Source organism: Dromiciops gliroides, chromosome 5 (genome assembly GCF_019393635.1).
Source record: "Dromiciops gliroides isolate mDroGli1 chromosome 5, mDroGli1.pri, whole genome shotgun sequence".
In the NCBI taxonomy this organism is placed as follows: Eukaryota; Metazoa; Chordata; class Mammalia; order Microbiotheria; family Microbiotheriidae; genus Dromiciops; species Dromiciops gliroides.
Genome location: NC_057865.1, coordinates 162,064,763 through 162,077,006, shown reverse-complemented (window position 1 = coordinate 162,077,006; position 12,244 = coordinate 162,064,763). Strand labels below are relative to the sequence as shown.

General features: G+C 37.7%; 1 protein-coding gene across 1 annotated transcript in view; it reads left to right on the top strand.

Moving 5' to 3' along the window:
- Positions 1-12,244, top strand: part of ELAPOR2 (endosome-lysosome associated apoptosis and autophagy regulator family member 2) — a 206,617-nt gene that overhangs the window by 188,333 nt on the left and 6,040 nt on the right. The window contains 3 exon segments of the mRNA XM_043968893.1: positions 3,439-3,565; positions 9,014-9,192; positions 10,432-10,597. Coding sequence (XP_043824828.1) covers positions 3,439-3,565; positions 9,014-9,192; positions 10,432-10,597 — 472 coding nt within the window.

Below are 12,244 nucleotides of genomic sequence, written 5' to 3'. Positions count from 1 at the left end.
TCCTACTAAGTTCAAAAGGCTTCTATTACAGATCTTGTGAAGGGTTGTATATGTCTTCTGAGGATTAATTCAACTAATTCAACTTAGGGTAATGATTTTTTTTTTGGCCATTTTACAAAGTGTGCAGCTCATCTACTTAGATATGGCAAAGATGTGATCTCACCATCCACAGTTATGGAATAATTTAAGTATTAGTGTCATGAGAATCATTTAAGTATTAGTGTCCAGCACTTAGCACAATGTTTAGCACACAGAAGGTGCTGAATAAATGATTGTTAGATGAGAAGGAAAATGTGTAGTGAGAAGGAGGTCAGGCAAGGGATCAGGCTGATCCTTTTAAAAATAGATTGGAGGGGGCAACTAGGTGGTACAGTGGATAAAGCACTGGCCCTGGATTCAGGAGGACCTGAGTTCAAATCTTGCCCCAGACACTTGACATTTACTAGCTGGGCAAGTCACTTAACCCTCATTGCCCTGCTCCTCCCAAATAGATTGGAAATATCAATCAATCAATGAGCATTTATAAGGCATCAGATGGTGTGTTAGACACTGGTCATGAAAAACAAGCTAAGCAGTATCTGTTCTTGAGGAACTTACATTCTAATGGGGGAAAACTACATGTAGTTATAATGTGCTGGTAGGGGCAGGACACTAGCAATCGGGGGAACAGAATATGTGATACAGTAGGAAGCATTGGAGTCAAGTTTTTTTTTTTTTTGTGAGGCAACTGCGGTTAAGTGACTTGCCCAGGGTCACACAGCTAGTAAGTGTCAAGTGTCTAAGGCTGGATTTGAACTCAGATCCTCCTGACTCCAGGGCTGTTGCTCTATCCACTGTGACACCTAGATGTCCCTGGAGCTGAGTGTTGAAGGACACTAGAGATTCCAGAAGATGAGGAAGAAGGGTTTCTAGGGATAGGGAGGGACTGTCAGTGCAAGGGCATAGAGATGAGAAGGATCAAATGAAAGTGCTTTTTTTTTAAAGGTGAAAAATCACTTCCTATAATTATGAAATATTATTACCTCAAAGAATGTTGTCAATTGGCCACTACTACCACGTATGTATTGATCTTTGATAAGCTCCCCGTTGTACTCCATAAGCAGCTATTCAAAACCTTTTCTTCATACCCCTAATTTTACCCCCTAGCCCCTTTTCTTTTTGTAGATGTCCTTGTCTCCTACTTCATTGAGGAAAGTAAGGTCACATGTGATGGGTTCTCTTGTATCTCCCCTTTTGCATCTTATACCTTCTCTACATTTTTGCCCAAATCTCTTTCTTCCTTTCCGTTAGTCCCAGAGGATTCTTTGCAAAAGCTAACTACTTCTCTGGTGCCCTCTTTTCCCCTTTAACTTCTGTCTCCTCTGGGATTTTGTTCTATTGATTACTCTTTCCCTTCCCCCTCATCCTCTTTTATCTTCAGTATTTCACCTTTTAATGAGTCTCTTCCTTTGGCCTGGAAATATGCTCAGTTCTACCCATCCTAAAATTTAAAAAACTCAAACTCTTCTCCTGACCTTGATACCTTCTCATCATTCAATAAATGGCTTAATCAATGAACATTTATTAAATAATTCCTACCAGCCAATGAGCTATGTATTGGTGTTACAAAGACAGAAGTGAAAAAATCCCTAGGCTTACGGAGCTTATAAGATATCAGAGCAACACAATGTGTGTATGTATAAACATATGTATGTTCATACACACATACACACAATAGATAACAAGATAATTTTGGGGTTAGGAAAGTTCTATCAGTTGTGGGAAGTTGTTCAAGTAAAGGGTGGATCTTGAGCTGATCTTTGAAAGAAACTATGACTTCCTGACTTGAGCAATAGCTGGTACAAAGGTATTGGAGATGAGAGATGGATTGTTGTCCGTATGGATGATGGATGTGTGTGTATGTATATATATGGTATGTGTGTATACGTATACATATAGAGTATGCATATTTAGGTATATATGTATATATACATATATGTAGTATATAAATGTATATATAGTATGTGCACACACATACATACAAAAGATACAAGAAGAGAAGAGGGCCTAGGGCAGAGTCTTGGGATCAACCTACATTTAGGATATATGATATAGATGATGGTCCTCCAAGGGAGATTGAAAAAGAGCAATTAGAAAGATAGGAGAAAAAAAAGAGAAAACTCAAGCAACTATCCCCTTTCTCTCCTTCCTTTCATGGCTAAACTTTTCTAAGTACATTCACTAGTCTTTAGTTCCTTACCATGCTCTCATTTCCCATGCTTAAGGGGCAAGTTGACTTCTGTTCTCACCCTTGTATTCAAACTGCTTTCTCCATGGTTACTAATAACTTCCTTATCATCAAATTCAATGAATTCTCTTCTATATCAATGTTCCTTGATTTCTTTTTAGCATATAATACTGTTGATCCTATATTTATTCTAGATATTCTCTTCTTCCTTGGATTCCTTAACACTTGTATTCCCTAGTTTTCCTCTCTGTCTAAATGTTTCTTCTCAGTTTTCTTTTTTGCTGGTTCATCTTCATCCTCTTCCTCTTAATTATATTCAAACCACTTCTCTTTTCTCTTGATGCTCTCTTCCTTAGCAATCTCGTTCATTCTTATGTTTTTGCCTATCACTTCTGGTTTATGTGTGTGCATATGTGTGTGTGTGTGTGTATAACCATGGTCAAGTCACTTGATTCATTATTAATATATACATATTGAATTACCTAATGGGCATTTCCACATAGATCTTAAATTCCACATGTCCCCAAACTGAATTGATCAACCTCCCTCCTCCAAAACTCTTTTTCTTCCTAGACTATATTTACATGGAGATTTAAAGGAGCTGGAAACTTGGCATGTAAGCATTGAAAGAAAAACTATTTCCCTGGTTTCAATGAATTTATGACTAAAACAGGCATTTCCCAAGGTTGGTACAGAAAAAAGGGACTGTACTTTTGGAATCTTGGCTCTGTCATTTCTGTCCATATGACCTTGACCAAGTCACTCATACTCTCTTGGCTTCCTTTTCCTCATGAATAAAACAAAGGGTTTAGACTAGAAGATCTCTGAGCTTGTTTGTGAGAGGTTCTTTCCTAATGGCTTCTTTTTCTATTTAATGTTTTAAATTTCTTTTAAAATTTATTTGTAGAAGCAGATTGACAACATTATTTCCTACAAACATAACAAATGAGCAATACATAGAATATTAGAAACTTTTTTCTACTCCAGACCCTGAATACTTGTGTGACTCTGAGACAGAACCATCTATGCCTAAGGTGATTCACCTCAAGAATTGGTTCAAGGAGGACATTGAAGTCAAGTGTTATTTTATTTTTGTCTTTGTATCCATAGTACCTCGCATTGTGCCTGGCACACAATAGATGCTTAATAAATGCTTGTAGATTGAACACAAATCTGTTCAATATCCTACAGAAACTGTTTCTCTTCTTCAGTGCATGTCCAGCAGGCACCTGTGATGGCTGCACATTCTATTTCCTGTGGGAGAGTGCTGAAGCTTGTCCTTTGTGTACAGAACATGACTACCATGAGATCGAGGGAGCCTGTAAGAGAGGATTTCAGGTATGGGATATAGTAGTAAAAGTCAAATAGTCAAGGGAGTCTGCTTATGGCCCTCTGTATTGTAGGATCAACCCAAGTCTTAGAGATGTATTTATTATTTTGGAGATGTAGCTTCCTGGTTTAGTTTTTGGATTCAGATTTATTCATAACCTAATGTTACTTGAATATATGTTTAAAGTAAAATGTATTGCTTTAGTTACAGAATGTCTGATGTGCTAAGGTAGCAGAGGTATGCACTAGGAGAGGAAAAAGATTTCTGACAAGTGGAACAATAGCTATATATTTTTACTGCCATTGGATAAGCATTGATGTCATTAAAATTAAATATGACTTGCATGATACCGCAGTATCTGACCCAATTAGTATGCCTAACATTTAATGTTCTTTTCATATGTATGCTTATATTTGTTCATCCTCACTCAGTAGATGAATGAATAAAAATTGTGGAATTTTTTGGATTACTTGCTTACTATGAATTGTTATTTCTACTGTTATGAACAGTGTTGGCTATTTGCAAGTTGGGTTTGAGGGCAAATAGTCAAAGTTAATATATTTTAGTGATCATTACATTACAGGGGGTGTTTTGCTTTTAAAGATGGAGAAAACAAAACCCATAGAGAAACAACACAGTGAATTGTCTTGAGACAATTTGTTCCAAATGATGGTGGCATAGTGGGAGGAAAGAGAGCAGATCCCATTAAGAATTATAGTTTTTCAACAGTCTATAAAAATTAACATAACTGCTCATTCTCAGAAAGTGAGACCCTTGTCCAGGGGCCATCAAATGGACATACTACAGGAAGATCTGAACCAAATCAATCAATATTCTTACTATAAATGAAATTAGAAGATGAAAGGAAGTTAAAGCTGCAAAAATATATGGCTCATAGGTTCTCCTTGTAGAGGTAAATTAAAGAGTTTATGACACTGGTTTTATTATGCATTCAAAGGCATAATTTCATGAGTAAATTGGTCAGCACATATTGCAGTTTTCATGATAAGCATGCACAAAAAGATCAACATGAGAATATTTGAAGCCAACAGATGTGGGAATATCTGCTAGAGAGAATGAAAAGGTAGAGAAATTCTACAAGGAACTTAAGACCTCCCCAAATGAATGACATATACTTTAATATTGAGTGACTTTATTGCAAAATATGTTTATAGGAGAGGATGCCAATAATATGCCAAAAATATCCTATTGATTCAGCAGTAGGAAATAATACAAGCCAAAAGCATATAGTCTATGTAGAACCATCATGCTTTTGAATCATGGATATTTTCTTCAAGAAGAGATTCTGGAGGCAACAAACATGATAAACCCTAAATTATAACTCAAAAGGTGACAGTGAAAATATCTTATGAGACAGGAACTAACTGCTTAGCAATATGGGAGGAATTTCAGAATTCCCTATATTTGTAGATCCAGACAACAAAACTTCTCAAGGAAAATAAAATATGAAATTAGAAGAAAAGGGTAAAAAAATAAGGGGCTATTATGTGCAATTGAGGCAACCTAACCCATTTAAACAAATTGTTGACACTTGAAAGTAGAAGCTGCTGATGTTGTTTGCTCTGTCATTTCCTTTCCATGTGAGCTTGGCCAAATCAATCAGCCTCTCTTAGACTTAATTTCCTCAAGAGTAAAATAAAAGGCTTGAATTTGATGACTTCTGAGGTCCCTTCCAGCTCTCAATATTTTTGTGAGAGGTTCTTACCTCCATTATCTCCAGTCTATAATTTCCTAAGGAAGCTTAACTCACGGGAGGACAAAAATCACACTAGATGAGAATTTGGGATCTAAAAGTGTTGTTCATTCTTCATTCTTGAAGAAGACCAGTAACATCAAGAGGGTGTTGTCTTCTCTTACAAATGAACTGGATTTAAGTAAGGCAGAGATGGACAAAGTCATTAGCCTCAGTCTTTTCCAGAGTCATTGGAGTCCAGTGGCAAGACAAAAGTCAAGACAACTGGCAGTGGTCCAGGATGCAGTGGGAGACCAGGCTTTTTAAAGCTAAAGTCTTGGGGGCAGCTAGGTGGTGCAGTGGGTAAACACCAGCTCTGGATTCAGGAGGACCTGAGTTCAAATCAGACTTGAGACACTTTACACTTACTAGCTGTGTGACCCTGGGGAAGTCACTTAACCCTCATTGCCTCACCCCTGTCCCACCCCCCCCAAATAAAGCTAAGGTCTTTTCCAGTTTCTGTCTGAGGCAATGCCTATTCAGTGGTTAAAGGCTAGGTAAGAACTAAGACAAAAATGGTCTAGTTTGGGGGGCAGCTAGATGTCGCAGTGGATAAAGCACCGGCCCTGGATTCAGGAGGACCTGAGTTCAAATCTGGCCTCAGACACTTGACACTTACTAGCTGTGTGACCCTTTTGAAAGTGTACACACACACACACACACACACACACACACTGGCCTAGTTTGCCTTCACAAAAGAATTGGTCTGGGAGGGAAAGACCCTGAGTTTCTGTCCAGAGCTGAAACAATTTCTATTTATACTCACTCTGAGCTATCAAACACAAACCAGGATCTAAAATATTGAAATAGGGAGTACCTGTATCATTGAGTCTTGGATGTATCAGAGCTCCCAAATGTTAATCTTTATTACTGCTGTACTGTAAAGTTCAAGTCACAGGTACACCCTTTATTTTTTTGTGTTTCATAGCCATAGATTATTTGACTAACTCCACCAATGTGATCAGCTCAAAAATGTGTGCAGCTAATCATCAAGGCGATTGAGAGTAGATAGATTAGTAAAAACCCATTACCATTCCTGGGAAAACATTTCCCCCCATGTGTGCTCTTTATTTGGGGCTGTTAGTGTTTTCTTTTTGTATAAATAACAGCTTTATTAAGATCCTATTAGATATCAGTGGTCCCCTGTGATTGTTTTTTTAAACTTTTCTGGACTTAACCATCAAAAAAGAGAACATTTCTCTATATATCCAGAATAATACAAAAGGATTCTATATGAAATTATGAATCCCCATTTTACATTGCTTGCTTTTGTAAGGGGCTAAAATTCTAGCTAGTCTGTCTAAAATATCTAATGAGTGGTCACCAATAAATGATAAGCTTTAGCAAGAGTTTAGACTTTTAAGCATTTATTAAAGAGAATAAGAATTTGGTGAAGAGAGAGAGAAAGGCCTAGATTCATCTATCTCTGGGAGCTACAGTTCTCCTGCTCAGCTATTCATGAGAGTCCTGGTGAAAGAGAGCGAGAGAGCCGGCCCCGCCCCCTCTTCCTCCCATGAGCAAACTCCATTTCCTGACTCCAAAGAAAAGCTGCAGGGCCTTGCTCTCAGAGGCCTTCTCCTCATGGCAGAGCTTTCCTACAGTCTCTCCGGCAGGTGGCACCATTCCAATCGTTACACCAGTTGTTTAAGGCAATCTAAGAACTCTCTTTCCTGATTCTAGTTTCTCCTCCTCCTTTTTAATCCCCAAGATGTTTGTTTGACTCGTGACAATTCTTTCCTGGATATTATCCTTGCTCTTAACTCCTTTTTCCCTTTCTCTTTCCCTATCTCTTCTTGTTTACATGTTGGGTTTTATATGTTTCTATATAAAACTTTATGCATGTATTTATCCCTCCTTTGTCCATTTCAGATAAGAGTGAGGTTCATCTGATACCTATGCCTTCCCCTTTTCCTTCATATTCTTTTCACCCACCCCAATTGAAAGATATAGCATTTTTGATATTGAGTATCTTACATTTTCTTTTTTTTTTGGGGGGGGGCAATGGGGGTTAAATGACTTGCCCAGGGTCACACAGCTAGTAAGTGTCAAGTGTCTGAGGCTGGATTTGAACTCAGGTACTCCTGAATCCAGGGCCAGTGCTTTATCCACTGTGCCATCTAGCTGCCCCTTAAATTTTTAAAAATCTGATTTTATTCTAATATTTAGAAATTCTATTTCTTGGGTATAGTTCACTGCTTTTTCTTCTAAGTTACTTATTCTTCAGATTATTTTCTCAAGAGCTTTTATTTTATGTTTTAGTTTTTTATTTCTTCTAGTATTCATGTAGTCTTTGTGAAAAATATTTTTAAGTATCTGCTTATATGTTATGAAGTTAGATTTTTGTTTTATAATTAGAAAAAAATGTTAGTAGGTATTTTCTTTGTTTTACTTATGCCTCCAGCTCCAGTTTCTAAATTAGGGCTTTGTGCCAGGACCAGGGTCCACCCCTTGTTGCTCATTTGAGGCCATGATGTGCTCTGCTTGTTTTCTACCTTGATTCCTTCACTGAATTCTACCTTCTTCTTTTTTTGCGGGGGGGGGGGGGGGCGGCAGGGCAATGAGGGTTAAATGACTTGCCCAGGGTCACACAGCTAGTAAAGTGTCAAGTGTCTGAGGTCAGATTTGAACTCAGGTCCTGCTTTATCCACTGTGCCACCTAGCTGCCCTGACTTCCACCTTCTAAGGATTGCCCCTCTCTACCCTAACTGGATCTTTGAGGTTCAGAATGCTTGGATATTCAGGGCCTTCTCTGGAGTTTCAGTTCAGATTATTAGGGGCCTCAGAGCCCTTGGGCCTGTCCCAATCTGAGTACTATGACACTATACATAGTCATATACTGTCACCCCCCCTTCCCCCCGCCCCGAACCCCACAATCTTCCATGGCCCCTCCCCTGGATCTTCTTAATTAACCTGGGGTTTCTTTTTTTTGTTTTTTGTTTTTAGTGAGGCAATTGGAGTTAAGTGACTTGCCCAGGGTCACACAGCTAGTAAGCGTTAAGTGTCTGAGGCTGGACCTGAACTCAGGTACTCCTGACTCCAGGGCCGGTGCTCCATCCACTGTGCCATCTAGCTGCCCCCCTGGGGTTTCTTTTGCAGCAAAGTTTTCCAGCCTTGATGCCTCCAGATAGCTACAAGTATTTATGGGCTGTAAATATTCTGTTTATGGCTGACTTTATTTGTAGTTCTGGGGTAGAGAATGTTAGTTACTTGTATAGTTAGTTACTAGTACATTTCTTGGTCATTATTTGTCTTGGTGTGAACTCAAGGATTTTTTTCTGGATTAGGTCTGTGGGACTTAAGTGGTTTGCCTCTAGTTTAGATGTCTCTTTTGAGAAGTCTTCACACATCTGTACTGCCAATGAATGGAACCCTGGTGGAGAAAGCTTGCAGACTCCATGAGCCCCGATCTCTAATTAGTTCCTTTGACCAGGCTGATGGTCTACATGTCCATTGTGATTCTGAAAGCCAGATAACAATTTACTTTATAGCTTCATGCAATGTCAGCATTAAAATATTGCTCCTCATGCCATGTACTAGATTATAAAATTCTTAAGGGGAATTCTTGTGCTGTTTTCTTCATCTTTGTATTATAAATGTTACACACAATACAGTGCTCTTGGGAACTTTACATATGTTTTTTGAATTTGTCCAACTTAATGGAATCTGTATTGCTGCTTTCAATTTTTTATTTTTATTTTTTTAGGAAACCTTATATGTATGGAATGAACCAAAGCAATGCATTAAAGGGGTTTCCTTGCCAGAGAAAAGATTGACCACATGTGAAACAGTTGACTTTTGGTTAAAAGTGGGAGCAGGAGTAGGTGCTTTTACAGCAGTTTTGCTTGTGGCCTTGACCTGCTACTTCTGGAAGAAGAATCAAAAGTGAGTACCCACAATTCTTCTTAGAATGACAGACTGTAGATTCTGTCTAGCTTATGAAAACGAATAGTTCCTTACCCCATAGCATCCAGAAGTCTCTTGTAAAAATATATAGCAAACAAAAGGCATCATTTTGTCTATAGATTATAGGATGAGATCAAAGAACTAGAGTATTAAAAGGGTCTTCCAGATTACCTAGTTTACCTCCTTTATTTTAAGATGAGAATCTTAAGTCTAGAGGGATTAATCTATTTTTTCAGGGTCACACAAATTAGCTAATGGGAGATCTGAGTTTAGATCCAGGTTTTTTGAGAATTGGTCAATTTCTCTTCACATTATACCATGTTGTCATTTTGTCTCTTCCACCATCTTGCTATTTTAGTATTCAGGATTGTGAAGTTCACAGAGTGTAATGGCAGAAACAGAATTTATTTCCCCCAGTAGAATGTGAGCTTGAGGGCAGGAACTATTTCATTTATATCTTTCTAGCTCTAGGACAGTTCTTGACACAGACTAGTCACTTAACAAATACTTATTGCTTGATTTTTTTACCCTCAGAATTCTACCTTTATAATAATGTTAAACTTCTTGACTCCTTTGAAGTGAATGATATGTTGGGGGAAATGGGAAGTGTCAGGTATAGTGGGTGTAGACAGACCCATAAATTCTGTCTTCCTTTTCCTGTCTCTTGTTTTCTCGTTCTTTTTTTTTTTTTTTGGTGAGGCAATTGGGGTTAAGTGACTTGTCCAGGGTCACACAGCTAATAAGTGTTAAGTGTCTGAGACTGGATTTGAACTCAGGTCCTCCTGACTCCAGAGCCGGTGTTCTATCCACTGCTCCACTTAGCTGCCCCTGTTTTCTCATTCATACTGATTAAATCATGGGAATCCTCATGGGCACTCCTTCTTTTCCCTATCCCATCCCTAAATCTAAGAAATATATTCAGGGCTCAGTGTTGCGTCTCTGTATTGCAAATGACCAACATTTTAGAAAATCAATCAACAGAGAACAACTAGTGTTATTGATTTTGTTGTATTCACTGATCAAAGTCTTAATAAAAGTTTGTGTGTCTAGCCATTGGAGAGAAAGAATATAATAGTATTCGGTGTGGAAGGATGAACATATAAGTGGGTGGAAGAATTTTATTATTGTAGCAGTTGAGTTGGGAACTAGTTACCTAAAATAAGTGACTCTTGATTAGCATTTAATACCCTAACTGTTGTTTTTCTCTTCATTATTTAGGCTGGAATATAAATATTCCAAATTGGTAATGACAGCTAATGCAAAAGAATGTGAGCTCCCAGCTGCAGATAGCTGTGCTATCATGGAAGGGGAAGATAATGAAGAAGAAGTTGTATATTCCAATAAACAGACACTCTTGGGGAAACTCAAATCCTTGGCAACAAAGGTGAGAAGTAGAACTTGAACTTAGCACTGCTGCACATTCATATACCTGTGATCCCACAGGTCCATATATTTAGCATTAAGGCAAAAATCACTCTCAAATTAAGATCTATCTCCACTGCAAACTTTTCTCCCCTTTACAAGTTGTTTCATATGCACATGAAAAAATATGTTGGAAAAGTTACTTGCCCACTTATGAAACTAAAGAGGCCAAAGGTTGACAACAATCTCAAAGCCTCACATCAATATAACATGAATACTTGTTTTCAAGAAGAGAATCAGAAGGTACTAGATATGAAAAACATTAAACAATATATATTTAAAAAAATTAAATCAGCTATATTGTAGCAGACTGAAAATGTTACTTTTTGGAAGTTATATCTCAATCAGTTATCTCTATGAAGTCAGATCAACTAGGTCAAGCAAAATAAGAATCAACTTCTAATTAGAAGAAAGGCTACTGGTGAGAACCAGGTATTTTAATTAATTACACTAGTTTCAACCTTGCCACTTCAAATGAGCCATTAATACCTAAAGTGGGAAATGAAAAAAAGAAAATAATGCCTGTAATAATCACTACTCTTTTGCAAAAGTTTAGTTGATATAAAGCAGTCACCATGAGAAAGAGGTCAAAATAATCTAGATTCTTCCTTAGCCAACAAACAGTCATGAACAGTGCCTGTTAAAGGCAGTTTTGCAGGATGCTTGTTTTACTTGTGACTATTTGCTCCCAGGTATTACCCATTTTAAACATCCCCTCCCCCACTCCCTCTCCAGTTTAGTTTCTAAAATTGTTGTTATTGTTTGTTCATCATTCTCAAAGAGGACCAGTGACATCATGAAGGTGATGTCATGACTTGCAGGTGAATTGGATTTAAGTGATGCAGAGCTGTTCAAAGTCACCAGCCTCACTCTCTCCCCTGGAGCCATCTGGGTCCAGTGGCAAGGTATAAATTTCTAAAATACTATGATGGAGGATAGGATAATGAGCAGTATTGCCTCATAAAATAGCAAAAAACAGTGGAAGCCAAAACCAGTTCACAGAAAATTTGGTCCATTACTCAGTCTGGCCATATCATCTCAAGAGCATTCTGAAATATAATTGGCCTGAGAGCAACAATTAGATGTAAAATGAAATAAACCTGTCAATGTTTCTATAGCAGTCTATCATTGGTGATAATGGTCAACTGATGAGATGAAGAAGGAAAAATAGCCCTTAAAATTATTGTTAGAAGGTCCAATATACATTGAGAAAATCCATGCTGGAGGCAATACAATCCCCAAAGCACCAAGGGGTGATCCTACAAAATACCCCAAGGAGGGGAAGGTTTGAAAAAAATGAAAAGATGAAAGACACTATTAATACTACCCAAGAGCTATTTATAGAACATCAATAACTTCTGTGACTCACATGCCTACTTTAGAAAATTTTTATAAAAATAATAGATGTGTTTATTGATGAAAATATAAGAAGGGATCAGGTAGATTTTTTTAAAATAAATTTTTTATTGACATTTCTATTTGTACTGCTTTCATTCCTTAATCGCCCCCAAGCCATTCCTCATCACAAAGTAGTTTCATTAAGTAAAACAAACAACTCTTTTGCCATATCTGACAATGTATGTCTCATTCTTCACTCATAGTTCACTAA